This window comes from Carya illinoinensis, chromosome 9 (assembly GCF_018687715.1).
Source record: "Carya illinoinensis cultivar Pawnee chromosome 9, C.illinoinensisPawnee_v1, whole genome shotgun sequence".
Taxonomy (NCBI): domain Eukaryota; kingdom Viridiplantae; phylum Streptophyta; class Magnoliopsida; order Fagales; family Juglandaceae; genus Carya; species Carya illinoinensis.
In genome coordinates, this window is record NC_056760.1 from 10,423,486 (window position 1) to 10,449,794 (window position 26,309).

At 38.1% G+C, this 26,309-nt stretch overlaps 3 protein-coding genes and 1 pseudogene across 3 annotated transcripts; 3 read left to right on the forward strand and 1 right to left on the reverse strand.

The window, feature by feature from the left end:
* The first annotated feature begins 3,477 nt into the window (after positions 1-3,477).
* Positions 3,478-6,658, forward strand: LOC122276589 (glucan endo-1,3-beta-glucosidase 1). The gene is made up of 4 exons (XM_043086421.1): positions 3,478-3,777; positions 3,850-5,169; positions 5,926-5,953; positions 6,116-6,658. The coding sequence occupies exons 1-4, from the start codon at positions 3,705-3,707 to the stop codon at positions 6,297-6,299; spliced, it is 1,605 nt and encodes a 534-aa protein (XP_042942355.1). The 5' UTR covers positions 3,478-3,704; the 3' UTR covers positions 6,300-6,658.
* Positions 6,659-11,637: 4,979 nt separating this feature from the next.
* LOC122276783 (protein FAR1-RELATED SEQUENCE 5-like) lies at positions 11,638-13,741 on the forward strand. The gene is made up of 6 exons (XM_043086688.1): positions 11,638-11,893; positions 12,035-12,619; positions 12,845-12,952; positions 13,062-13,249; positions 13,366-13,503; positions 13,643-13,741. The coding sequence occupies exons 1-6, from the start codon at positions 11,638-11,640 to the stop codon at positions 13,739-13,741; spliced, it is 1,374 nt and encodes a 457-aa protein (XP_042942622.1).
* A 3,569-nt stretch (positions 13,742-17,310) lies between these two features.
* On the forward strand, positions 17,311-21,957 carry LOC122277213 (tyrosyl-DNA phosphodiesterase 2). Its single transcript, XM_043087139.1, has 4 exons — positions 17,311-17,876; positions 20,073-20,218; positions 20,314-20,424; positions 21,209-21,957. Exons 1-4 carry the CDS (start codon positions 17,336-17,338, stop codon positions 21,791-21,793), a joined length of 1,383 nt encoding a protein of 460 aa, XP_042943073.1. The 5' UTR covers positions 17,311-17,335; the 3' UTR covers positions 21,794-21,957.
* A 73-nt stretch (positions 21,958-22,030) lies between these two features.
* On the reverse strand, positions 22,031-26,292 carry LOC122276784 (annotated as a pseudogene).
* Between the last annotated feature and the right edge of the window lie 17 nt (positions 26,293-26,309).

Consider the following 26,309-nt stretch of genomic DNA (forward strand, 5'->3'; position numbering starts at 1 on the left):
ACTACCCATCGAATGCTCAGCCCCCAAGCGACGTAACCACCAAAATCATAGCCCGACGTTGTTTTCTGCTACCTCCTTCACGTTCAAGCCGCTCAACGCTCCATTATCAAGCAGTGGCTCGTTGGTTACGGACACAACGAATGGTAGCAGCTAAGTTTTTTTGTCTGTAGTCCAGCCGTGCACCTCATCTTTCAGCTTCACATAAACTCCCTCAGCAGCCGCCCTAGCTCACACGGAGACCATCAAGCATGAACCACCAGTTCGCTGCAAAACATCTAGCAGATCACCATTACCCAGCCACCACTTGCAAGAGGTTTTACACCTCTGTTTTGATGATAAGAAACAGAGCAGCTTGTTCTCCTAGTTTCGGATCATGTAGCCGCCACCAGCAACTGCAGTGAGGTTCAACGATGCCGTCTAGCCACCGCGTCTACCCTGCTTCTTCCTGCAGCAAATGTGGAGCCAGACTCCTTTTCATGCTCTGGGATTTTTATTGTTGGCAGATATTGGTAGTCATGTACCCGACGACGTGGAGGAAGCTAGCACTGTGGGTGGCTGGGTTGTGGCTCGACGTGGAGGGATATGGATAGAGAAAGTGATCTAAGTGATGGACGGGGATAAAATAATGAAGAGAGAATAAAAAAAAAAACAAAAGAGATTCAAACTACCGAAACGTGATATGGCAAAGATTTTGGTGGAATGATTTTTGGAATGTGCAAAAAGGGAAAGTGAAAACCGTCGGAAAGATAAAATGCAGAAGGGAAGAAGAAGCTCACCTCAAACCACGTCGTCGGGTATGGCTGCAAAAACCGGTAAGAAATAAAAAGATTGGGAAAGTTTATCGGGGCCGGGGGAAACCGGAGGGAAAAAAAGAAGGGAAAAAAGAAAAGAATCCAGCGAGTATTCCCTTGTAGCGCCGCACATAAGGTGTGAATAGTTTTCCTACGTGGCTATCATCTATTGGCTTCCGTTAAAATGAGAGTATAGGAACCACCTGTTAAAAGTTGTTCTCTAAAAGAAATTCCAATCCAAACCGGTTTTTCCATTTTTTATTTTTAATGCATGCCTGTGATGGTTTGGCGTCATGAGTATTATTCCCGTTTCAAGCGGGCCCAACCCAACAAAACCAACAGTTATTTATTTATATGCCCTTGGACCAGCCCAATTTTAGCTTGGATGTATTTTGGCTTGTAATAAATAGGAAAAATGATATTTTGGTGTTTCATAATTTAAAAAAAAAAAGTAAATATAAAATTTATGTAAAAAATTAATTTTTTAATAATAAATTTTATTCTTTTTAAAAATGATTTTGAGGTTCCATTTTAATTTTATTATAATTTTTTTTCACTTATTTATTTATTTATTTTATATTTTAATGGACCTTATGATTGTATTGGAAAAGGGAAATCTATAAAGAGTATCATAGGATCCGGTGCCTTGTCAAATCTCTAAAAGTTTGCAACGGTGTTAACAAAGGGAAGCTGCCACTAATGGTGGGTCAACTCGCTCGTGTTTTTCTTTTTAATTTTTAATTTCTTTTAACTCACGGTATAACTTACCATCTTAAGATTCCCATTTTAAGTTCCTCATCATCTCCGCCCTTTTTACAAAAGTATATTTCTTTTTGCTTAAGTTCTTAACCAAACAAAACCCGTACTTTTTTTTTATTCAAAAACATTAAAAAAAAAAAAAAAGTAGAGAAGGAGATGGTTTCAAACTTCGAAATATAACTCAAAAATCAAAATGAGAAATTACACTAAGCGTCTCCTAATGATCAGCTCTCAATACACACGTCAATTTTATTTTATTTGAAAAATACTATAGTCATAAAAAAATTATATAAAAATAATTTAAATTTGATGTAATTTGTCATATTGTAAAATTATTTTTACTATAAAATAGATTTAATGAGATGACAAGAAAACAATTTCAGATGCTAAAAGACATGATCTTTCTTCTCTTTGTTTAAACGACAAAATACGCATGTGCATTTCTTGGGTCTTGCAGTTGAGCAGCCTAGTGTTTGTTGAACTGCCTATCTTACACATTCCATTCATACCAGCCATGCACCTACCTTTCTCATTCTCATTAGAGGAAGGAGTTTTATCCATGGATTCCGGGATCTCATTCCTCGGTCCTGTCTTTTTACTTTTGGCTGACATGCACTATCTAAATTCTTCCGAGCAACCATAACTACTCCTATATATCTTTTAACTACTAACTTATTAAGAAAGATCAATGATTGATTATTGTTCCTTTGCCCAAAAACTGTCCTCAAATCAAAGATTTTCTTATTCCAGATTTCCTTGTGCTATTGCTGATTCATGACTGCAGGTAACAGATTTTGGGGTACTGTGTCTGTATACTTACTTCAAATCTCTCTCACAGATGTGCTGTAATTTACACCTTTGCGTGATGGCACTGAGGCTTGGAGTTTGCTGTATTGTTGCAGGAAAAAAAAAAAAAAAGTGGGGAGAAAGCACCAATGGCCCACTTGAGTAAAGTTTACTTTGAGCAAAGTTACATATATATTAAAAATGAACAGCCATGGACTAAGCAGCTTCGCTTTTCAAATTTATTGCCCTACAGCCACAGGTCCACTGCTAATCTGCAATCATAATGAGCTGTGCTTAGCATCAAGTTAGCCATCTTTTTCCTTGACCATTGTTTCCTCTAATTATCAAAATGGCTAATGTTGAGTGGTAGTGATTGTTTAGCGACTGTAATTATATATTTTCCTTGACCGCTCAAGAGTTAAAAAAGAGTACGAGAGACGCCTTTTCCACCCTTCAAAAGGAAAGTTAATTTAGCATAATGTCCAAACCACAGTAAAGCACACGATCAAGATGGCTACAGAAACCTCTATCTGCAAAAGCCAGGCTGTATAAATTCAAAAACCATATAAAGGTTCACAAACAAACAACCGCGTGTTATTAAAAAAATATTACTTTTTAATATTATTATTATATTTTATATAAGAATTTAAAAAAATTATAATAAATAAATGAAATGAGTTGTTTTTAAAATGAACTTAATCATTTTTATCACACCAGTTAATTTAACTCTCATATATGTTAAATAATTTTATAAGTTAATTACATAAATGAAAATTATTTAAATTATGACACATTATTTAGTGTTGTTGGAAATAATAAAGTCCAAGAAAACAGTTGTTTTCAACTATATTGGGACTTTTTATATTTATCATTTTTAAAATTAAAATCAGTGATGTTACCTCATGACAAATATGAACATTTATTTCTCCCTAAATTAATAAGAGGAGCTAAATAAAATATTAAAATGACCTTTCCTGACCCAAGTTCATTTGAATTTTTCCCTTCTCTGTGGCTGTCGGTTCAAATATCACAAGGTTATTTCAGTGAATTCCTTAAAAACAAAGTACAGAAACCCCAAAACCACACCATTTCTTTTATTAAAAAAAAAAAAAAAAATTAAAGTACAGAAACCCCAAACCACACGGGCTACTTTGGTTAATGTCTTCTCTTTCCTTTTGACACAGTAGATCTCTCGACTCTGTCAGACCCGAACCTAGACATCAAATTCCCGCAACCCCACGAGACAAAGCCACAAATAAAAGAATCCAAAAAGGAAAAGAAAGGAGAAATCTTGGAAGATAATGCAAGGATCTGTAGCTGAACCAGAAGCAGAGGGTGAGGAAGTTAAGCTCGAGCCCATCTTCGATAATGGCAGCCTCTAAGCTCACTCTCCTTCTCACCCTTTTGTCCTTATTCAATGTACTTTCCTCAGTCTCACAAGGTAAATAAAGCAAAACCGAGAACCACCAATTTTGCTCATTTATCTTCAATTCTTTATGTTCTCTGTTTGCAGCTAAATCGCCGTCGGTACTACCACTGGGACTGGCGCAAATCAAGCAGCAGCAGAAGGAAGACACCGAACCCTTCGTGGGTGTGAACATTGGTACCGATGTTTCAAGTCTACTATCACCCTCAGCTTTAATCTCTTTCCTCCAAGTCCAAAAGATTACTCACATCCGCCTCTACGATGCCGACCCCGACCTCCTCAAGGCTCTGGCTCGCACCAAGATCCGCGTCACCATCAGCGTCCCCAACAACCAGCTCCTCGCCATTGGCTCCTCCAATTCCACTGCCGCAGCTTGGGTCGGCCGAAATGTCGTCGGTTTCTACCCGGAAACCCTCATCTCCGCCATTGCCGTCGGCGACGAGGTCTTAACCACTGTGCCCTCCTCAGCTCCTCTTCTTCTCCCAGCCATTGAGTCCCTCTATAGCGCTTTAGTCGCAGCAAACCTTCACACCCAGATCAAGATTTCGACTCCACATGCCGCCTCGATAGTTCTCGATCCTTTTCCCCCTTCTCAAGCTTTCTTTAATCAAAGCTTGAGTTCTGTTGTACTTCCGTTGCTTCAGTTCCTTTCGAGAACTGGATCCCCTTTAATGATGAACCTTTATCCTTACTACGTATTTATGCAAAACAAAGGTGTGGTTCCCTTGGACAATTCTTTGTTTAAGCCCTTGACACCCTCGAAAGAAATGGTCGATCCAAACACTTTGCTCCACTATACCAACGTACTCGATGCCATGATTGATGCGGCCTATTTCTCGATGAAGAACCTCAACGTCACTGACGTTCCGGTCCTTGTCACCGAGACTGGTTGGCCTTCAAAGGGCGATTCGAAAGAGCCTTATGCCACAATTGACAATGCGGATACGTATAATTCCAACCTGATCAAGCATATTCTTGACCGTAGCGGAACCCCTTTGCACCCGGAGATGACGTCCAGTGTGTATATATACGAGTTGTTCAACGAGGACCTGAGGTCCCCGCCGGTATCGGAGGCTAATTGGGGGTTGTTTTATGGAAATTCGACGGCGGTGTACTTGCTTCACGTCTCGGGAAGTGGGACTTTTCTGGCCAACGACACGACGAATCAGACGTACTGTGTGGCCATGGATGGGGTGGACTCGAAGACGTTGCAGGCTGCGTTGGATTGGGCATGTGGTCCGGGGCGGGCTAATTGCTCGGAGGTTCAGCCAGGGGAGAGTTGTTACCAGCCTAACACCGTGAAGAGCCACGCTTCTTATGCGTTTGATAGCTATTACCAGAAGGAAGGGAGGTCTGCTGGTTCTTGCGACTTCAAGGGTGTGGCCACGATCACCACCAGTGATCCAAGTAAGTTTTTAATTATATTATGAATTTTAAAGAACTTGGGTGTTTGAGATTTTAGTCTTTCAATTCAATGCAAGTGAGCAACTAGTTCTATGTATACCTCTGGATTTGCTGCTACAATTTGGCTGGGAAAAGACCCAATGAGAGAACTAGCTGTTTCTTCTGTTCCCTGGTGTCATTTGTGCTAAATTGCGTCTCATGGCTTTGTTTAGTGAAAAGAGTCGAAAAAACTCTAGTTTTGGTTGCTTTCAAGGCTAATTCGATTCCACTGGGGTCAAGTAAAACTGAAAACACACGCTCTGCGGCTTCAGTCACGGAGAACTCATACTCTCACGGGTCACAAGTCATCACTTTGATGACTTCAGAGAGTGAAAAGATGTGTGGCTCCCCACCTGGCAGCACACTGTCTCTTATGTGATTGGAATGTGGACAGAAAGGGCTGGTAATTTGCATTTCCTAATTGGAAGTATGATTTCCCTTTTGGAAATTGGTTCCTCTGTGGATCTCATAATGCCCTGCCACTCCAAAAGATTCTAGAAATTTTGTCCTGGTCAAGGTTGCATTCCTTCAGGAGAATGCTTTCTTACGACATCCCTGCAAGCAAACTTCCATTATATAAGCATACAATGTTGCCTTGTATCTACTAAAGATTCCCTTAGGCAAAAGGGCTCCACATTGTTTGTACATCTCCTGTTTCTATGTCCTCCATGGATGAATCTAATCTTTTGATTTCCTCCCTTGTGGGGAATTTTTTTGTAGGTCACGGGAGCTGTATATTTCCTGGAAGGTGAGAAAAGCGGGCTTTTTATAGTTTATTGCTCCTCTCTTCTACGTGTAACATGCAACTTTTAGGCAGCATTTTGCTGTTACCCCTGCAGTTATTAAGAGCATTATTTTTAAGGAAACTTGCGTTGTGTTCTGAGCAAGCTGTATTTAAATTTGTGTACAGTAAGAAGGTAACCAACACAACAAAGCAGGCAGTGAACACGACGCATGCAAGTGGTGCAGCGGACAGTCTAAGATTTGTCACCTTCTGCAGCTGGCGAACGAGTGCAATCAACAAGGGGTTGCACGTTTTGTTGCTTGTAACTTTCAATATTTTGTTTTTCATTCCTCTAGTAACTCCATTATGAGGTAGAAAAATAAAGCAAAATTTTGAAATGTAGTATTAGTTTGTAATAAGCTCTCGGCTATGGATCTCGTGTCTTTGTTTGGGTGGGAGGTGAAGTGTACATGGACGGGAAAGCAAGATACATGTGGTAAGGGAAAGAAAAGGTGAAGTGTCTTTCAAAGCTTTTCTTTTGCTATTTTGAATAGGAAGCTGAAAAAAAGGAATTCTCCTATATAATCATTGCGAAGAGGAAAGAGGAAGTTGTGTATTCATTGTTCTTGGTTGCTTGTCAACTGCATCAAGATTGGCTAGACTATCATCTTGTTAGTTAGTACAAAGGCAATGCTCTGTTTTTTAAGAGAAGTTGGCGAGATTGACTCAGATTCGCCGCCCCAACTGTTGATTTGGTGTGAAGTACTACGTATCCAATGCAAGTTACTGATCTCATCCCAGTTTGTCATTAATTAATAGGTGTGCGGTGCCCGTGGAAAGAGATTGTGAATGCGTCCTTCATCACACTGCCCAGAAAGCGGTATATTTGTACTAGCTGCATTCGGATAGCTGCATGTGGATATTTAGAGTATTCTTTAACACTTCTCACTATTATTTATTATTTTATTATTATTTTTTATCTATTTTTAATACTATTCATTACTTTTTATCTATTTTTTATTATCATTTATTACTTTATTATCACTTTTTATTTTTTATTTTTTATTACTATTCATAATTTTTCTCAACATCTAAGCTCACCCGCGACTTGAACATTGAACATCTGCATTTTGAACTAGAACTTCCTGTGGGCATGAGCCAGCCCCCATTATACCAGTTCCAGCATCACCAAAAGACTAGGGGCTTAAACTGTGCTCCATTTTTCTGGTTGAGTAATGAGGAGAGGGACCAATGGTCTAACCTCTTTCACATCCAATGATGACGCCATGCTTTTGGAAGATAGCCTGTTGATTTTGTACATTTGCTCTGTTTGTTTGGACGAGTATAGTATTGTTCATGGAAATCAGTATGTTTTCCTAATCAAGTCATAAGAGTTCACATGGTAATAATGGTAGCATGAAAACTGTTTGTCGTCATTGGAAAAGAGTAAAAAAAAAAAAAAAAAAAAAAACCCAGTTCTTTCGTGGCCCCTCACCAGCATCTTGCCTTCAGACCAAGTGAATGGTACCCTTAATATTTATACTCCTCAGCCACAACTCCAAAAGAATGTGTTACAATTCTTGTCTCTGTAATCACAACTATTTTATAATGCATTACGGTGCAGAACAGAACAAATTGTCAAACAACATTATGCACTCTCTCTCTCTCTCTGCGCTTTTTGTCTCTGTAATGGCTAGCTTGCCTGATGTTTTCGCTATTCCTCGTCAAGATAATTTCCTCACCGAAAGAAAGAAAGAAAGCAGGACATGGGAGGGTGAGGTAGCTATCATTATTCCAAAAGACTAAACGCAATGCAAAACATAAAAAAAGTCCGAGGAATCGTATTAAATAATTTGTTTGGTCTCATAATTGACAGCTAAAAAAGCGGTTGATAAGGCACTTGATTAGTTGGATTTGCTTCGAATCATTTATTCCAATGTGAACTCAAACAATTTTAATGCATCTAATTTTAATTTCTATGCATTCTTGAACAACATACGTTAACAGAAATTACTTCATGCCAGAAAAATAAACCCCAAAGTGCTCTCAAAAAGTGGAAGAAGAGTTGTTTAAACAAAAAGTATAGGATTGCAGCAATTAGCTGAAGATGTTTGATTTATTGGAAATGCTTCGCTCCATTTTTTTTTAAATTCTCAATTGGATTGCTTGTTTCTATATAATTGGACAATGGACTCGTTAGATATGAAATATATATTAAGAACTAAAAAAAAACAATTGGTGCTATATGTGCTCAAAGGTTTAAATGAAGTCTTAAATGCATTTTAGCAAGGAAAAGTTTGAATGCAAGTGTTTTGGAGCACCCCTTGCGAACGAAACGTGACCTGGCAAAACAAAGACGTTGCATTTGGCATTTTGGTGTGGGATTGATCTATGAGTTCCATGCCTTCTCTCCGATTTCCCCCCGGTAGTCGAACCTCCCATTCTCTTCTTCTCCAATCAACTGAACCATGTCCCGTAGTATCCCCTTCTCTTCTCTTCTCAATCTCTGAAACGTCAAGACGCCTTCTCCATTTCCTGTACAAAGCCCTTATATTTTCTTCTCCCATCTACCCTAGCCACATTCGTCGTATCCAAAGTTTAATCCCCTTTAGCCAAACCTCGTAGAAAGTTCCTGTAGACAGATCTATCTTCTATGTTATAAATCTTTGTTTTTGTGGTGAAATGCTAGTTTAATTCCGAGGAAGGAGGCTCTTGTGTATAATACACCAGATGATCATGTTACTCGAGATATAAGAGAAGGTGTTGCCAAGTTGGATGATCTGCAATTTAGAGTGTTGGATTCGGTTGGCTTAGAAATAGCATCATCTTTGAGGTCTATTCTTGACCGAACTTTAAAAATGACAGCAAATGTGTTAAGAGGTCTCAATTTGCGGTATTCCTCATAGATGTGAAGTTGTTTTCATGGATGACTTTCCGGAATTATTTTTTTGTTTTAGTATTTTGGATGACTTTCTGAAATTATTCCTCATAGACGGGAGGTTGTCGTTGTTGTGCTATTGGAGAAAGAGTAGCCGAACTGGGGGAGGAACGAGAGAGTAGTCGGCTTGATCTTTTTTCTCTCAGTTCTTCTATGCACAATCGTCGCATGCAGACGCTGTGCAGTCAGCTGACGTGGCGTCATGCCACGTCAGTCGATAATATTAAAAAAAAAAAAACGAAATCGAAGGAATACGAAAATTGAAGAAAGAAAAGGACATTAATTTCGTGATTTCCCGCTTTTGTGTGGGAGAGAAGATTCTCGCGAGCGAACGGACAAAGCTGGGGCCGAAGATTTCGTTTGGGTACAGAAGAGGGATCGCAGCTTCACCTCATTTCGTTGGTGAGTTGGTTTGGGTCAAGCCAGAGATTCGTTTGGGTCAGGCTCGTCCCTGGTGGGCTTCGTCTGGGTCAGGCTCGTGGGCCAGGCGGATGGGTTGGTCACTGTTCGTGGGTCGGTGAGCTGTTCGTGGGTCGGTTCGTGGGTCTGTTTGGTGGGTCTGTGAGCTGTTGGACGTGCAGTTCGTGGGTCGGTTTGGTAGGTCGGTGAGCTACTCGTGGGTCTGTTCGTGGGTCATCTTCGTCCCCATACCGAGGCACCACCACGGCCACCTCTCAGGTTCTGGTTGAGGTCTGTTTTTGGTCTGGTTTGACAAAACTTGTGTAGCATGCCAATGTATATTTCAGATGTACTTTCTGTGTTAGGCTGATGAGGATTGAATTACTAAATGAAATGTAGCCTGCTAGTTCTAGTTAGGATCGGTCTGACTATTTTTTTTGTTGAGCAAGAAAGACTTAATTTTTATAGGATTTAATTCTTTGTGCTGAATGTTATGGAGTTACTCAGTGTTTGTGATGGGTATGAGTTTGGTTGTTGGAGTAAATTTGAAAAAATAGCAGTGACACTCCATAATGGTTATTGTTTTGAGTTAGATACTAGTTGTTCTTATGATTGATTGAGCTAGCCAGTATTCATCTGGATCAGCATAATAGTCAGCTTTGATCTGTACATTTTATTAAGATCTTAAGGACTGTAACCTGTAAGCTCAATGAGTTCATGCGCATAGGATGATATTGACATGAAAATCTATTTAAAACTCATTTTAGAATTACACCACGCATGCCTCTTATATATATATATATATAATTACTTTATAAACAACAGATGATTTATTTTGTAATAGTTAAAATTTTAAATCAACTGGGTTGGGTAAAATAATCCAAAATATAAAAACAATTGAACAACTATAATTAGTAAGAAATCAAAAGGTAATTCATAATATAAACACAATTTGTTACTATAATTAGTAAGATCTGTCATGTTTAATTTAATTCACTATATAAACACAATTTCTGAATTTATATAGTAAGACATGTCATGTATGTATAGTATATACATACTATTTAAATGATTTTATAAACATGGTATAATTTTTTTAGTCTTTATTTATTTTTCATGCCATTCCTATTTTTCATGCATACATAACATTTGGACATAATTATGTACAAGTTGTACAGGTCATGGGAAAAGGGGAAGAACACGCTTCTCCCTTAACATCATGTAGCTTAAATCCCCAAAGCTCGATATGTTATGTGATAATTAAAAAACTAATTCAACTCAATGATTGTGACCATAAATTTAATTATTATTATTATTATTATTGTGTTAGGACATCCGTCAAACAAGTTTACCAAACTTTCCAAATTACATGCACGGTTACTTTGGACCAGTGCCTGCATGGTCAGCAGCTTTCCAACATATCCAGATGGCAACAAAGATCCAAGGAACATTCAGGTGGTTCTTCAACTTCTATCTTGTATTTTATTTTAGTCAAAAATTTATTATTATTTACTTTTTAATTTGGTATAATTTTTTTTGTCTTAAGCAAAACGTTGGTTACCCATATCAATATGGGATGCGACCTCCAATGCCATTTGTTGCTACAAGCTCTGCACCAAGCGCATTAACATGTCAAGAAGAGATATCTGATGCAGTGGAAACTGAAGCGCAATGTACTTCCGCTCAAGTTGATTCTGAAATTATGTTGGATAGTCCAGATGAATGGGTAACTGACGATGGCACTCCCATTCCAGCACAAGTGGTGTCATCATCGAATGGTGAGGATATGATTAAGGAGCCAAAGTCCGGGATGGAATTCAATTCTTTTGAAGATTTGTTGAGCTATTATAAGCATTATGCAAAACAATGCGGGTTTGGGGTGATGACACAGAGGAGTGAGAGGTCAGAGGATCAAAGTGTCAGATATGTCACTCTTGGTTGTGCACGGGGAGAAAAGGCCCGCATTAAGAGTTCCAATATCGCCAACCCACGTCCGACAGGAAAGACGGACTGTAAGGCACACATTAATGCGTTAAGAGTCGAGGGAAAGATGCGGTTGACAACAGTCCATAATACACATAATCATCATACCAGCCCACAAAAATCCCTTTTTTTCCGATGTAACCGAGAAGAGAGTGACACCGTTAAAAGAGTGCTAGACACAAACGACTTAGCTGGCATCCGGCTGAATAAGAGTTACGGATCTCTTGTCGTTGGCGCAGGTGGCTTTGAGAACTTGCCCTTTTTGGAAAAGGACTGTCGCAATTACATCAACAAAACCCGTCATCTTCGACTTGGTGCAGGTGGTGCTGGAGCACTTTGAGATTATTTTCTGAGGATGCAGTATAAGAATAACGAGTTTTTTGCATTAATGGATCTAGACGATGAGGGGAGGTTAAGGAATGTTTTTTGGGCAGATCCACGTAGTCGGGCTGCCTATAAGTATTTTGGTGACGTGGTCACATTCGACACCACATACCTGACTAATAGGTATGGGATGCCTTTTGCACCATTCGTTGGTGTAAACCACCACGGGCAATCGATTCTGTTGGGAGCTGGGTTGATTTCTAATGAGGACACAGAGACCTTTACATGGCTATTCCAGACCTTGTTGCAGTGTATGGATGGTATAGCTCCAAAGGCTATAATTACTGATCAAGAAAGAGCAATGAAAAATGCAATTGTTCTTGTCTTTCCGGAGACCCGACATAGATTTTGCCTATGACATATACTTAAGAAAGTCCCTGAGAAGTTTTGGTCATATGCAGCCTACAAGAGTGGGCTGAAAATGCAGCTGATGAAATGTGTGTACAATTCACAAACTATTGAGGCATTTGAAAAATGTTGGGCAGAGTTTATTAGTACATACGAGTTACATGAGAATTTGTGGTTGAAAAGTTTATATGCAGAGCGTGAGCATTGGGTACCGATTTTTGTAAAAGAGCACTTTTGGGCTGGAATGAGTACAACCCAACGCAGCGAGAGTATGAATGTTTTTTTTTACGGTTATGTCCATTCAAAAACAAACTTGAAGGAGTTTGTTGACCAGTTTGACAGTGCACTAAAGAAAAAAATTGAGAATGAAAATCAGGCAGAATTTCAGTCATTTAGTGGTACCATTCCCTGCGTTTCTAGATCTCCAATTGAGAAGAAATTTCAAGATTTGTACATTAATGCAAAATTTAAGGAAGTTCAACAACAAGTAATTGGTGTGCTTGACTTGGACCCAGCTCTGCTAACATCGGATGGTGTAATCAACAGTTATTTGGTAGAAGATGAGGTCCGTATTCAAGAGTATTCAAAACAAGTTACATATTCTGTGCAGTTTAATGTGAATGATTGCAATGCGAAGTGTTCGTGTGGGTTATTTGAGATGAGGGGGATAGTGTGTAGGCATATTTTGGCGGTATTCAAATGTAACAGTGTAAAAGTATTGCCAGACTAGTACATTTTAGACCGATGGAGGAAGGACATCAAGAGGAGATACACGTTAATTCGGACTAGCTATGACGCAGGGGATCAGAGGCCAACTAGTAATAGATATTCAATTCTTTTGAAATTGTGTTATGGGATGATAGATTATGCGGTGGATTCTAAAGACCAATTTAAAGATGCAAAGAAGCGGATACTAGAGATGACTGAAGCTTATCGTCTGAACCAAAGCTCCTTTTCTATGATGCAAACAGGTTTGATGGCAATGAAAACACTTTAAATTGTTCTTTATAATTAGAAAAGAGGAATTCCAATAGGATACTTATTGTTATATCCTATTTAACATCTACTTGGATCAAATAGGACCAGAACCTGATTTGTCGACAATGGATACTACTGCAGTTGGTAGTTCACAACAAGTCAAGAGTCCAAGGATTGTCAGGGAGAAAGGAAGACCTCCATCCCTTCGGAGAGCCTCCAGGATGGAGACAGACATGCGGAAGGTTAAAGCGAAACAAAAGAAATCACAACAGGGAGGAAAACGCAAAGAGGTAACTATCTCAACATTTGTGTGAGATATATTTTATTTTTATGCACGGTTACTTTAGATGTTATTTATACACGTTAATTTCCATTGAGTTCAAAATACTTTGACGATTATTATTAGCGAGAGGAAGGAGAAAAAGCACCCCTGGGGACGCGAAGGAATTTATTTGATGAAGGAGATACAACATCCATGGGGACGTGCATCAATTTTTTTGGGCCATCAGATGTAGATAATACCATAGGTCTTGGACAAGTGCCGGTATGATAAATAGATGGAAATCTGTTATACAGTTTCTTGGTTGGTCTAAATTTGTATTCTTATGAAATTTTTGTGAGTTATACAGTTTCTTGGTTGGTCTAAATTTGTATTCTTATGAAATTTCATGTGTTATAAACAGCCTGTCCTAGACAGCCCCGCTTTTGAGAGTAGTGGAATCCATCAGCGAGAATCAGTGATGGAGAGCCAAGAAAGTGTAAAATCTCTAAACTTTGCATAATTATGTGGATTTGTGTAGGCATATACGTGATGAGATTTTTTTTCGCATATTACAGATTTATTTTGGGTTGGATGGCACACAACCGGACCTTCCTGGGTGGTGATGGATCAAAATCACGTGCAAAAAGGGTGAGTTTAATGAAGCTTACCAAGAGGAGATTCATTGGTATGGGATGTAAAATGTAAAAATGTGTGCCAAATATTTTCTGAAAATTAGTTAAGTTTTTAATAGGCATTTGGTATATATTAGTCGGTAATTCCCGAAAATGGGAAGATGTTCATTGTTTTGTGTACTTCATTGATGTATGTGGATAGAAAGGTTAAGGTTAGTGGGAGAATTTTTTGTGAGTAATATAGGATGGGATGACAGATTATGGATGTATGTGGATAGTTAAGTCATACTGATGATGGAATAACAGTGTAAATAGTTTCCATGGTTTTCTAGAGGAGTTGGTTATTACTTTTCGACCATTTTATTCAACTGTATTGATGGAGAGCTTTCAATTTCATTACAAATTTGAAAAGAATTCCAGTAATATACTTGTGCACGTGCTGGAGCTATTTTGGCATGATAAGATGCAAAACAGGTTGGGTTCATATGCCTCTTCCCACAGCCATGCACATATGCCTATGTATAAGTAACAAAAAAAATTTGGTATGATATATTTCATATAAGAACTGTAAAAGAAATGGAAAGGATGCTTGGTTTTTCAAGTATGGTGTATTCAGAAAGAAAAGAAAAAGGAAAACGCTGCTTGTACACAGCATAGACTTGTAAACGCAATATCATGGGTTCGGCTCAGATCACACTCAAACAGGTTCAAAGATAAACTGAGTCTAGATATGGCAAATTTTTAAGATAAACAATAAATTATCATAAATAGATTACATTATGTGGAAAAGGTAATAAACATACCAACATGCTTGGTATATGTTTGCATGATACATAGCTTGCCAAATAAAATCGATACCAACTGTCAGATATAGGACAAGCATGATACAAAGCTTACCTTACATCAATTCGAACACTTACAAAAAGTCCAACTATTAGACTATTATGGACAGTTTCTGTACATTCAGAATAAACTACTAACACTTAAACTCCAAACACCATATAAACCATTACAAAATCACTTGGTAACAAAAGACAGCAACTACAAAAGCCCAAAAAAGACGGAGCAATATGCGTGAACGTCTTAGTCTTGCTTCTTGCTCAAAAAGCAACAACTCCTTTTTAAAAAATGCCTCATCTCTACTGGATTGCTCCATCTCTCTCTTCTCAACTTGGGCTACTCTCATCCGAAGCTGAAACTCCATCTTCTCAATCTCACCGACTCTTATCTCCAGCTCTCTCTCCTTCCTTTCAATTTCATTTTTCCTTGCTCGTAGATCACACTCTTCGCAATTATCACTATCACTATCTGCCCACTTGAAGTAGTTACAATGTGGTAATCCCTGAATATTTTTGACATATATAAAAGATGTTAGATTTAGACAATATTAATCATATTATTTGCCAAATCGAGATAATGAGTGAATAACTTACCTTTGTGTTGTATTTTGGACACCCAAAGAAGGGTCTTCTTGGATTTCTTGTGGTATTTGAGTATCTCAATATAGCTTCTTGCTCACAAAAGCACATTGGTTGACCCAAATTACGTTTGCCAGAACATGAGGAAGACAGTGATGAGGATGACATTCTAACATAGATTGGGTCATGATGGAAATGCACACATATCAAAAGATACACATGTAGTCAAAATGGAAAGGCACACATATCCAATTGCATATGACTACAATGCACTTTTATGCATATTACTGATTTTACACCATTTTGAAAATTCCACATCGAATTGTTCTAAAACATGTGGGTTCACCTCAGATTTTAATTGAAAACTATAGCTTATAAAAAAAAAACAGTTCACACGAACTAGGGATATGATCAGTTCTTTCTGCATTGCTCTGTTGACTTTTAACTTTTATAATATAATAAGGAGGGTGTCATAACCAATACAACATACAGATCATGTGAGCCGATATCCAGGCTCCCAAATGCATTCTAACATAGGGGAAAATGGAACAACTACTCCACAGCACATCACGGTTTAATAGATGGAAAAGTTGCATAGATTAGGAAAAATAAACACTGCTACTAGCATCAATCAATCCCGAGAACAACTATTGAATTCTAGTAAACATTACTACTAGCATCAATGAAACTCGAGAACAACATCTGAAACTCATAAACACTGCTAATAGCATCAATGAAACCCGAGAACAACATCTGAGACTCATAAACACTGCTAATAGCATCAATCAAACCCGAGAACAACATTTGAGACTCATAAACACTACTAATAGCATCAATCAAATATGAAATAATAGAAAACTACAATAATATAGAAATTTTAAATAAAATACAAAAAATAGAAAACGACAATAATACAGAAATATGAAATAAAATACAGAAAATACAAAACTATAGATATTGAAGAAATAGAAAACTACAATAATACATAAATATGAAATAAAATACAGAAAATACAAAACTACAAATATTGAAGAAATAGAAAACTACAATGTTACAGAAATATGAAATAACCTGGACAGAGGCGACTGATTACCAGTTTCGGGATGAAGGGTTAGGGTTAGGGTTAGGGTTAGGGTTAGGGTTAGGATTAGGGTTAGATCTAGGGTAACGATTACAGTTAGATCTAGGGTTAGGGTTTCGGTTAGATTTTTGGAGAGGTTTCGGTCTTTGATTGGAGCTCGGGAAGATGAACGGAGGAAGACGAAGCTATACTCGTGGGTCTGGAGGGAAGAAAAAGGGGGATCCGGCGAGAACACCTCCAAAAAATGCAGATCGTGCAAAATCTAATGAGAGATTCGAGAGACTGAAATTGGAAAGGAAAAGGGACGTGGGATGGAGAGGTTTTCCTGATTTCATGCGAGAAGGGAGATACTGAGAGGAGGAATGAGAGTGAACTTGACGCTGAAAGGGCCAAGAGAGAAAGAGAAAAGATCTCGGGAAGAAGATAGACGAGAGAGAAAAGATTTGAGAGCTGTTTGCCTTGATCAATGAAACGACACAGCTGGGGCCGAGAACCAAAACGCTCCGTTTTAACTTAATGCCAGGTCAGCAGCCGTTTGCACGCTGCTTACATCCCGAGACTACATCCAGCTTTTTTGTTTTTCTATTGGTGCTTCTTCTTTTGTAATTTTTTTGCCACGTCAGTTGGGTGTATATAGCGAAATTGTTCAAAATATATAGGAGAAATTTAATTATAAATATGATTATGTACTAATATATATATTAATTTAATGTGATTGATAAAAAATAAATTTTATTGAAAATAATATTAATTTAAATTTTAAATATGAAAAAATTAATATTAATACATAAAATAATATATAATTTTATTTATATGTAACAAAACTCTTATATATATATTTTGCTACTCATATATATATATATATTTCACGCATTTGTATGTAATAAAAAATACTAATTAATAATGTTGTCATTATCTCTATAAAATCATTGTAATTCCACCTTTGAGCGTGAACTACGGGCCGTGTGTCGTTTAACGACAACATGTGTGTAATCAGAGCAAAAGCGGCAAGCAATTTGAAAATGGCATCCTCGTTGTTAAAGGGTGTAGCCTCTTGGTCCTTTTCACCTCATTTCTCCTGTCACGGTCGGAGAATAAACCCTAGAAAACCCTCTCGTCTTCTTTCATTTTCAATGTCTTCTTGGGCCTGCAAAAAATGCACCTTCATCAACCCACCTTTTCAAAAATCCACCTGCCAAATCTGTTTAACTTCTTCTTCTTCTTCTTCTGCTTCTCCGTCTTCTTCTCCTTCATCTCCAAAATGGGCATGCAAGGCCTGCACTTTCTTGAACCCATACAGGAACACGAACTGCGAGGTCTGCGGCACGAGGGCCTCAGTGTCTAGATTCGAGGATTTGAACGATACCGATCTTGATGATGATGAGTCTGGGGTGGGCTCCGTTTTCTTGCCATTGCAGCGTTGCAAGAGGAAGCTGCGGGACCCTGTTGCGGATGACGAAGATTGTGTTGAATTGGGTGGGTTTCGAGGAGCTAGGGCTTCGAGTAAGGCGGTGGCCGTGTTGGGTGAGTTTTGATCAAGTTTGGATTTTTGAACTTTTGGATATTAGTTTGCTTAGTTTTACTTGTTATTATCGTAAATGTGCTATGTAGGGTCTGCAATTTTTATTAGGGCAAGTTTTTTTTTGGGGATAATATATTGCTGGACACCGTAAACAAATGCGGATGGTCTAGTGGTAGTTTCTCTTTCTCTTTTGTTTTTTTCTTTGTACAAGATGATTGATTCTTTAGCAAGCCATGCTTTGTCCCTTTTGTGGCAATGTCTTGATTGGTAATCATGGGAATTGTTAATGGTTGTCTACACAGAGCAATCAGAAAGCATATTGGACCTCAGAAATTATTTTTTGGACATAGTTGGTTTCCAATGCAAGATGAGTTTTCCATGACTTGGACTTTAGATCAACTGTGATGGACTTTTCTCTTTCGTATTTTTGTTTTAATGTTTATACAATGGAATATTAGAGCACTAGTGGTGGACTCAATAAAGTTAAAATTTGGCCAAAGATTAATTAGATTGCATAAAAACCCACTGTAGTAGACTCAACAAAGCTACAGTGTATTTAGCTTTCATCAATTTTACTGGCCAAATTTGTTGAGCCCTAGCTGCTGGCCAAATATTATTTTGACATACAAAATTCCCTCTGCCGCGTGCTATTTGTTTTGTGCGTTCCACTTGAAGCACGATTTCATCTTCTTTAGAAGCAAATTCACAATTTCAGAAACCAACAACGCCACACCAAAAAGCATTACTAGAAGCGTGATTTCCATTTTCTCAGAAGTATTACCAGCAGCCTAAATCCCAAATTTCGATGCCGTCATCTCAGATCTCATCTTCTGGTGAGCATTCTCAAATCTCATCTTCTTACCAGTTTGACGAACCATCTTCTGGTAAGCATCCTCATATCTCATCTTCAGGTTTGCATTATTAAATGGGGAAGAACCTGGGAATTTTTCAGATGTCATATATATGAATGTTTGGGCGATGTTGGTTTGTGAGGTTTGCATTATCTGAATATGGTAATTCTAGTTTGAATTATGAGAACATTACGAAAAAAATTGCCTCACAGAACTTGGGAATTTATATGACATCTTGCTTTGAAGCTAAAAATAGTTTGAAAAGGAACGTTTTTCTCTTGGCCAGTTTGGAGGAATTTACCCCAAATTGCTAGGTTGTGTTATCTAAAAAATCCACTTAATTTTCTGTCGTCACTTTCAGATGACACTTCTCATCAATTGAGATGAAGAGAAAAATTAATGGTGCAGCTTCGATTGCGGTCAGATTTTCAGACATGCTGCTGTGAAGAAACTTCCTTCAAACTGCTAGATGGCAATTTTTTGAACATGCTACTTTTTTTTATCACAATAATCAGGCATCATGCTAGAAACTTGCTACTTTTTTAATAGAACTTTTTGAACATACTAGAAACTTCCTTCAAACTGCTAGATGGCAAAATGGGGCATCATGATTCTGTGATTTGTGCCTCCTATATTGTTAACACAATAATCACACACACACACACACACACACACACACACACACACACACAGAGGATTTCCTTCTTATGATTAGTAAAACACTTGCCTAAAAACCGAACATAGGAGGTGGATATTACATGTTAACTTGCAAACTAGAATGTCTATGGCATGATTTATTTATTTATGATAATTGTCTATGGCATAATTTATAGAAGCAAAAGTCTTTGGAGTTCCACTAGGTTGTTGGATCTTCTAGGTTTCAGACCTCAGAAAAATGATTGAGGGAAAGTAATAGTCGAAATAATGGAACTTAAGTTTGATACAGCTTGAAAGATCTGCACATAATTTTTATGATCAGTTGCCCAATTATTATGAGAAGGTTGACAGCCTTCGAGAGAATAGGAGTAATATGAATGTTAGGAAATTAATGTGTAATTTTTTAATAACGGAAACAAATAACGAATAAATATTCAAATTACAATTAGAATTAAAATAAATGAAAATGTCAAAATCATTAGTTTAATAGAATAGTGATAGATTTGTTGAGTCTGTTATATGGTATTGGTGAAAAGTGGCTAGCTAAATTTGTAAAAGTGAATTTCCTAGTTAAATTTTGGCCAAACTTCGTTGAGTCCACAACTAGTGCTCTTAGGTATTTTGTTTTTGCATTCAAATATTAGGTGTTTTTAGTTTCACGTGACTAAAGACAAATTAAATGTGTGACAGAGGACTCAGGTTCGGGCACCGTATCTAGTTCATTGAAGGTTTTAAGTTATAATGTTTGGTTTCGAGAAGACTTGGAAATGCATAATAGGATGAAAGCCCTTGGTGACCTTATCAAACTGCATTCCCCAGAAGTTATCTGTTTTCAGGTTCTCTCTCTCTCTCTCTCTCTCTCTCTCTCTCTCTCTCTCTGGATTAGCTCTATGTATAAATACATCTTGCTTATGGTCACTTTCCTCTGCAGGAGGTTACTCCTAATATATATGACATTTTTAGCCGGTCCAGCTGGTGGAAGGTATATAGTTGCTCAGTCTCATATGAGGTTGCAAATTCAAGAGCTTACTTTTGCATGCTGGTAAGTTTTGGATCATCTCCAGAGTAAAGTTCATTTTGCATTTTGATTATTATGCTGTTAGTCATGCTGGATGGGTTTAAGGAGGTCCTTTTTCAGCTTAGTCATGACAAAATTGAGTGTTGACAAGAGATGTTTATTTGTAAATCCTCCATGTTATACATTAAAGAACTGTATTCATTCACTATTCTGGGCACTGACATCCGTATTGTAGTTGATTTTTTTCACTTAAGTTGCTGTTTGTGACTTGTGACATTTTGCTATCATGTCTGTTATGAAGGTTCTCAGTGGATTGGCTGAGTTGGATGGTACACTTTTTCGTAACTGATATGGTCATGTTTGGAAATGGTAATAGAAAAGTGGGACAAAGTTGGATTTTGTCCACGGTTGGGATTGGGAATATGTTACTCATTTACGTTAACAGTAATCTTTCATATATTGTAGTCATCCCATCATCTTGCTCACTCAATTTTTCAAATTCCAATGCTTGATTGTGTTTGGCAATACTCTCCGGATGAGTATGTCTTTGTTGATATATTTGCTGCTGCCAGAACCATTGGCATGGTCAACCTCTTTTCTAGGACTGCTGGTGGCGTGCTTTATAGCTATATATGACTTGGCTATGTATGTGCACTATATTTTATATTTTAATGGTGTGAAATAAAGGATTGTTGGTTAACCAAATTGCTCGATTTGTTTAATTGATGATCATGTGGTACTAATATGGGTGTGCCTATTGTATGATTATGTGGTTCTAATGTGTACGTGCTTATTACATGGAATGCAGCTAAGCAAAGTGACTGTGAAATCCTTCAACTGTATACCCTTCAGCAATTCTTCAATGGGGAGAGAACTATGTGTTGCTGAGGTTGAAGTTCAGAAGGGCAAGACTCTATTGGTTGCTACTAGCCATTTTGAGAGCCCCTGCCCAGGACCCCCGAAATGGGATCAGATGTATAGCAAGGAACGTGTTGAGCAAGCAAATGAGGCAGTCAACCTTCTCAAAAAGAATCCGAATGTGGTTTTTGGTGGTGACATGAACTGGGATGACAAATTAGACGGTCAATTTCCTTTACCTGATGGATGGGTTGATGCATGGCGAGAGTTGAGGCCAGGGGAAAATGGATGGACATATGATACCAAATCCAACCCAATGTTGGCCGGTAACCGTACATTGCAAAAGCGACTAGATCGAATTATTTGTAATCTTCGTGATTTCAAGATAAGTGAAATTGACATGATTGGGATGGATCCGATACCAGGCCTATCATATTACAAGGAAAAGAAAGTGAAGAAAGAGAAGAAGCAGCTGGAGCTTCCTGTTCTGCCTAGTGATCATTATGGCTTGCTTTTGACAATCTCTAGCCAGTAATATGTTTCTGGTGACTAATTGCGGTGCTTCTGTGCCTGCTTTTGCGCTTTTGCATGCAGTTTTGTATAGGTAACAGGTGGAAGGATGTAAATGAAGGGCACCTTGTTTTGAGTTCTGTATGGAACTTGCTTTAAAAAATGATATATTTTCAGATATACTGCTAATTACTGGAGTGTTGATTGACTATTCTATCTTTTCATATTGTGGTTACCTTAAAGAAGTAGAGAGAGAGTCGAACATGATAATAACACTCCAATGAGTCGTATTATGGTTGCTTGCTAAATGATCACAACATAAGCTTTTTGCTATCAAGAAGTTTAGCAGCCATAATGATAATATTGTCCCAATGAATCTTGTGCTAGGCAGGCATTGGAAGAGCAACAAATGGGAAATATTCTCTGTTGAAGTTCTTATGTTTCTTTGGAAGAAACGCTTATGCATACGGATCATGTTTGCATCAGGCTTTACCTCCTGCTTTTATCGATTCAACCCTTCAGATCTCTGAAGCTGCAGGACCTTCTAGTCCAAGATAGTCGTAGAGGATTCCGCAGAGCGCATCTCCTCCCCTGGCCAGCGTCAGAAATATGTGGTTATCTCCCTTGATCAGCAACGATGAGGAAATGTCGATGCTAAACAGGCGGTACAGTCCATGAATTCCATTTCTGCAAACCGTGTTATCTGTCCCCAAGTTCATAATTTGGAAGACTAGTTGTTCTTCATCCATGTTATTGACATAAGCCTGCAACACAATACCAAAGGCAAAAACTAGTAGAAGTTTGCTACGAGTTTGGGATGCGTACGAAATAGATCATTATTAACTTTCACGAGATTCGAATGCTTAGTAAATATACTCGGATGCAATACTTCTAGTACACAAAAAAAGGAGCGATAGACAGGTCATGTTGCTGTATTGGTTTTTTTTTTTTTTTTTTTTTCCAAATTACATGTGCAAGTTTTCTAGTAGTTTGAAGGATTTATCACAATTTCAGAGGTTTTACTTACCTGAAGATCGGTGCGGGTTGCTGATGCAATGGCCAATCGCAGCTTGTAAATTCCACTCGTTAGTGAATCAAGGTTGAACTGTATTTTCCATGTTATTCGAAGATACTTGTTATCTGCTCCTCTCCTGTAAAAGTTCAGCCTTCTTGTCAAGGCACAACGTTTACTTTGAGAGAGAGAGGATTTTGACTCTCATTTTCATATAGGTGAAGGGTTTTTACATTAGCTTCTAACGAAATAGTAAAAAAGAGAAGGAAACACCTGTCTACATGGGCAAAGAACCAGTCTCTCTTTGGATCACTGATACCTATAGTGAGAACTTGATCAAATTCAGGATGTGTGTCAGTGCATCTGTCCCACAAGTCGTATTGCCTGAATCTATATTTTGGTACACAGGAAGGTTGAGTATAAATCATGTTTAACTCTCTCCCCACCAACTTAAAGCATTACATAGGACTATAGGAAAGGCAATATCTGCTTGCTTCTCTGGGCTATTAAGAAATAACTTGTTGACATACATCGGATTCACATCAGGAACGAAGTAACCAATAGCTGTACGATCAGGGAAGCAATTTCCCATACGGTAGGACCATCTCTGAGGGGAACAAAGGTCAAATTGCCAAGTTGTGTTTGTGACCCTGAGCGAGAACATTAAATTTCTTCGTGTGATTGGTTACATTGTCCACAACCAGCCAGCGGAAAACCAAACTTTTTTTCAGTAAGTTTACAAGTGGATGGGATCAATGAGCTTGAGGCAACTTCTTATTCAAGGAAAACACAGGAGTTATGTGCACGGTACCTGCAGATATGGTAGCCTGTGCTTTATCAAAGTAGTCACCGATGAAACCAGGAACCCAGCCATGGAGTCCATAGATACCTGGGATTACATTCTTGATTATGAAACTTCCATTTGAATCTGTTTGAACCCAAAACTGATAATCCTACACGCAAGAGAAACCTTTAACTTTCAAATTTACCATTAAATGTAACCGAATTAGAAATTTATAACAATGAAAGATCAGTCATGCCAAAAGAAAGAGTTCAATTAGTTATTACCTTGCTTTCTGTCTGCCAGGCTCCTTCGGTGCTCGCAACTGATAGACCAACGTAAGCATACTTGGCAGGGATAAGAGAATTAGAAACGTATCTGGGATGAATGTTTACAATGTGAATGAGCTGCAGTCAGCCTAAGGACCATTGATGCTATGAATTGGATTATTATGCAGCCAGACATTCCCATCAAGAATTCACTACCTGTCTTCCACAAGCAGTCTTCCTGAAGCTGAGCCGCGTTCTTTAGCATTGAGATAATAAGGTGATGAGACAAAATCATATGGCCAGGCCATCTCTTCACGCAGTCTCTAAGATGACAAAATCATGAGAACTACCCCATTATTAAATATTCAATTTTGAGGTTTTAGCGCACAGAATAACTCCACAGAAAAACCCCGATGTAACACAATATATTTCATGGTCTAGTGAATTTATGCCGTCACAATCTGTTTAGACCAGAAAGCAATAAAAGAAAATTCATTTAACTAACTAAGGTGGAAGTCTAAGGAAAACAAGGCTGAGTTCAATCACAAGAGGGCCACGATATATTGTTTTGCACTTGAAAGCCAGATATGGACGAATTAAATGTATTGATGATGATGATGCAATGACAAGGTACCTGCTTGTTTGCGTCCGTCCATAAGTTGTATGCATTCGAGACCTTTGATGTTGAGTTAAGATATATGAAAAAAGTTCCAAACACCTTCCTCCACGTCTCCCCCCTTTGGAAATGAGCTAATATATCATCCCCAATAAAATGGGTTCCATGAAACATCTGTTACACAAAACATCCTCAAACTTTAGTTGAAGCAATAACATATTTCGTCCCTTTGGAGATTGTCATATTTCAGTATATCATGGTACTTCTCTTTTTTGAGGATTTTTGAAAGATATCTATTGGCTACTTGGAGCCATCCCACAAATTCATAACATATACTGTTTCAAATAATTTGAAATGATCTGCTTCTCCTTTTCCTTAAAAAAACAAAAGCAAAAAGATGATCTGTAACTTCCTGCAATTTTAGAGTGATAAATTTACGGCAAGACAAGCTGGATCCGTGTGGACAGTGAGGTTTTGCTTGGTAGGACCGCCGTTTCGAAACTCGTGGCTGGGAAAGATGACCCAGAATCCTACATTAATGGGACCAGAACTTATCCATCCATGGACTCCACCATCTTTGTTGTCCATTGAATACTGGTACTTATCATCAACCTGCATTCATCAACACACAAGATAATCTATTTCTATCTATTTCATTTTGGTTATTGGAAACGAGTGCATCCATCCAGGCACAAAAAATCACAACAGACAAACTTTAGTTATATGCACCTCGCCTTTGAGATCTGGATTAATGGGATTTATCAGCAAAACTGACTCTGGTACAATTAGTTGTTTGCCTCTACCTGGTAGTAGATCTTCTGGCATTGGCATTATCCTTTGCTTCTCATCAGAAATTGCCATATAATGAAACCTACTCCAGTTTCATGAGGGACTCGGTTAACGTATATAAAAACAAGCACCAGACTTGGAAGCCCAAATACATAAGATATAGATTGTACTCTTCTCTTCGCAACTTAAACACCATCCTTGTCTGAGCAAGATCAAAGGCTTGACATCCAGGAGGACGCTCATAAATTGCACAGCAGTGGAAGCCTGAAACGCCACTTTTTAATATGTACCTAAAGAGTATATTGTATATTAAAAACTCGAACAACTTTAGTACAAATCCTGAAGGAAAAAAAGGTTTGTATGATTAATATACAAACCTTGTGTCCACACTTAGCGGCAACTTGGTTCCTGGAGTTGATGGATCATATGTACTCTTGAACGAAACCACTAAATGGTCATTACTCATATGGATGACACTATATTCTGCCCCACGTAGTCTGTGTTACAGAAAAGAACAAGCTCATTGTTTATTTTAAAAATTAAGCACAAGAAATTTACATCCCAAGGGAACAAAAACATACAGTTGATATCTATCCTGGCCCCCTGGCAAACCCCAGTTGATGTCCCAATATCTGCACATTCCATACAGGTAAAAAGTGTTAAGCATAGGAATTTGATTCCAATCTGACCTGTCTAAAAAAATGTACACTTTTTCACTTATTTTAAAGAAGTGCAAGTTTGGATATGCAAAACAAGAAAAAAAATGCAGTTAGTTCTAACACTTTGTGTTCCATATTATGGAGATTACCCTCGGTTAGATTCACTTGATTTCAAATCTCAAAGGTTGTCCATTCCTCCATACTTGATGCCGGTTATGTACCCTTGAGGTTTCAATATTGTGAGCTTTACCAACCCATTGTCCGGCATAACCTACACCAATCCCAAAGTAATCAGACAGATATGTTAGAGAGATCATAAGAGAGGAAATTAAGGAGTCATGGGGCCATAAACTCACATAGGGGCCTTTGGTGATCAAGCTCACGTTTCTCTTTGCCATAAGAGAAATGGATGCTT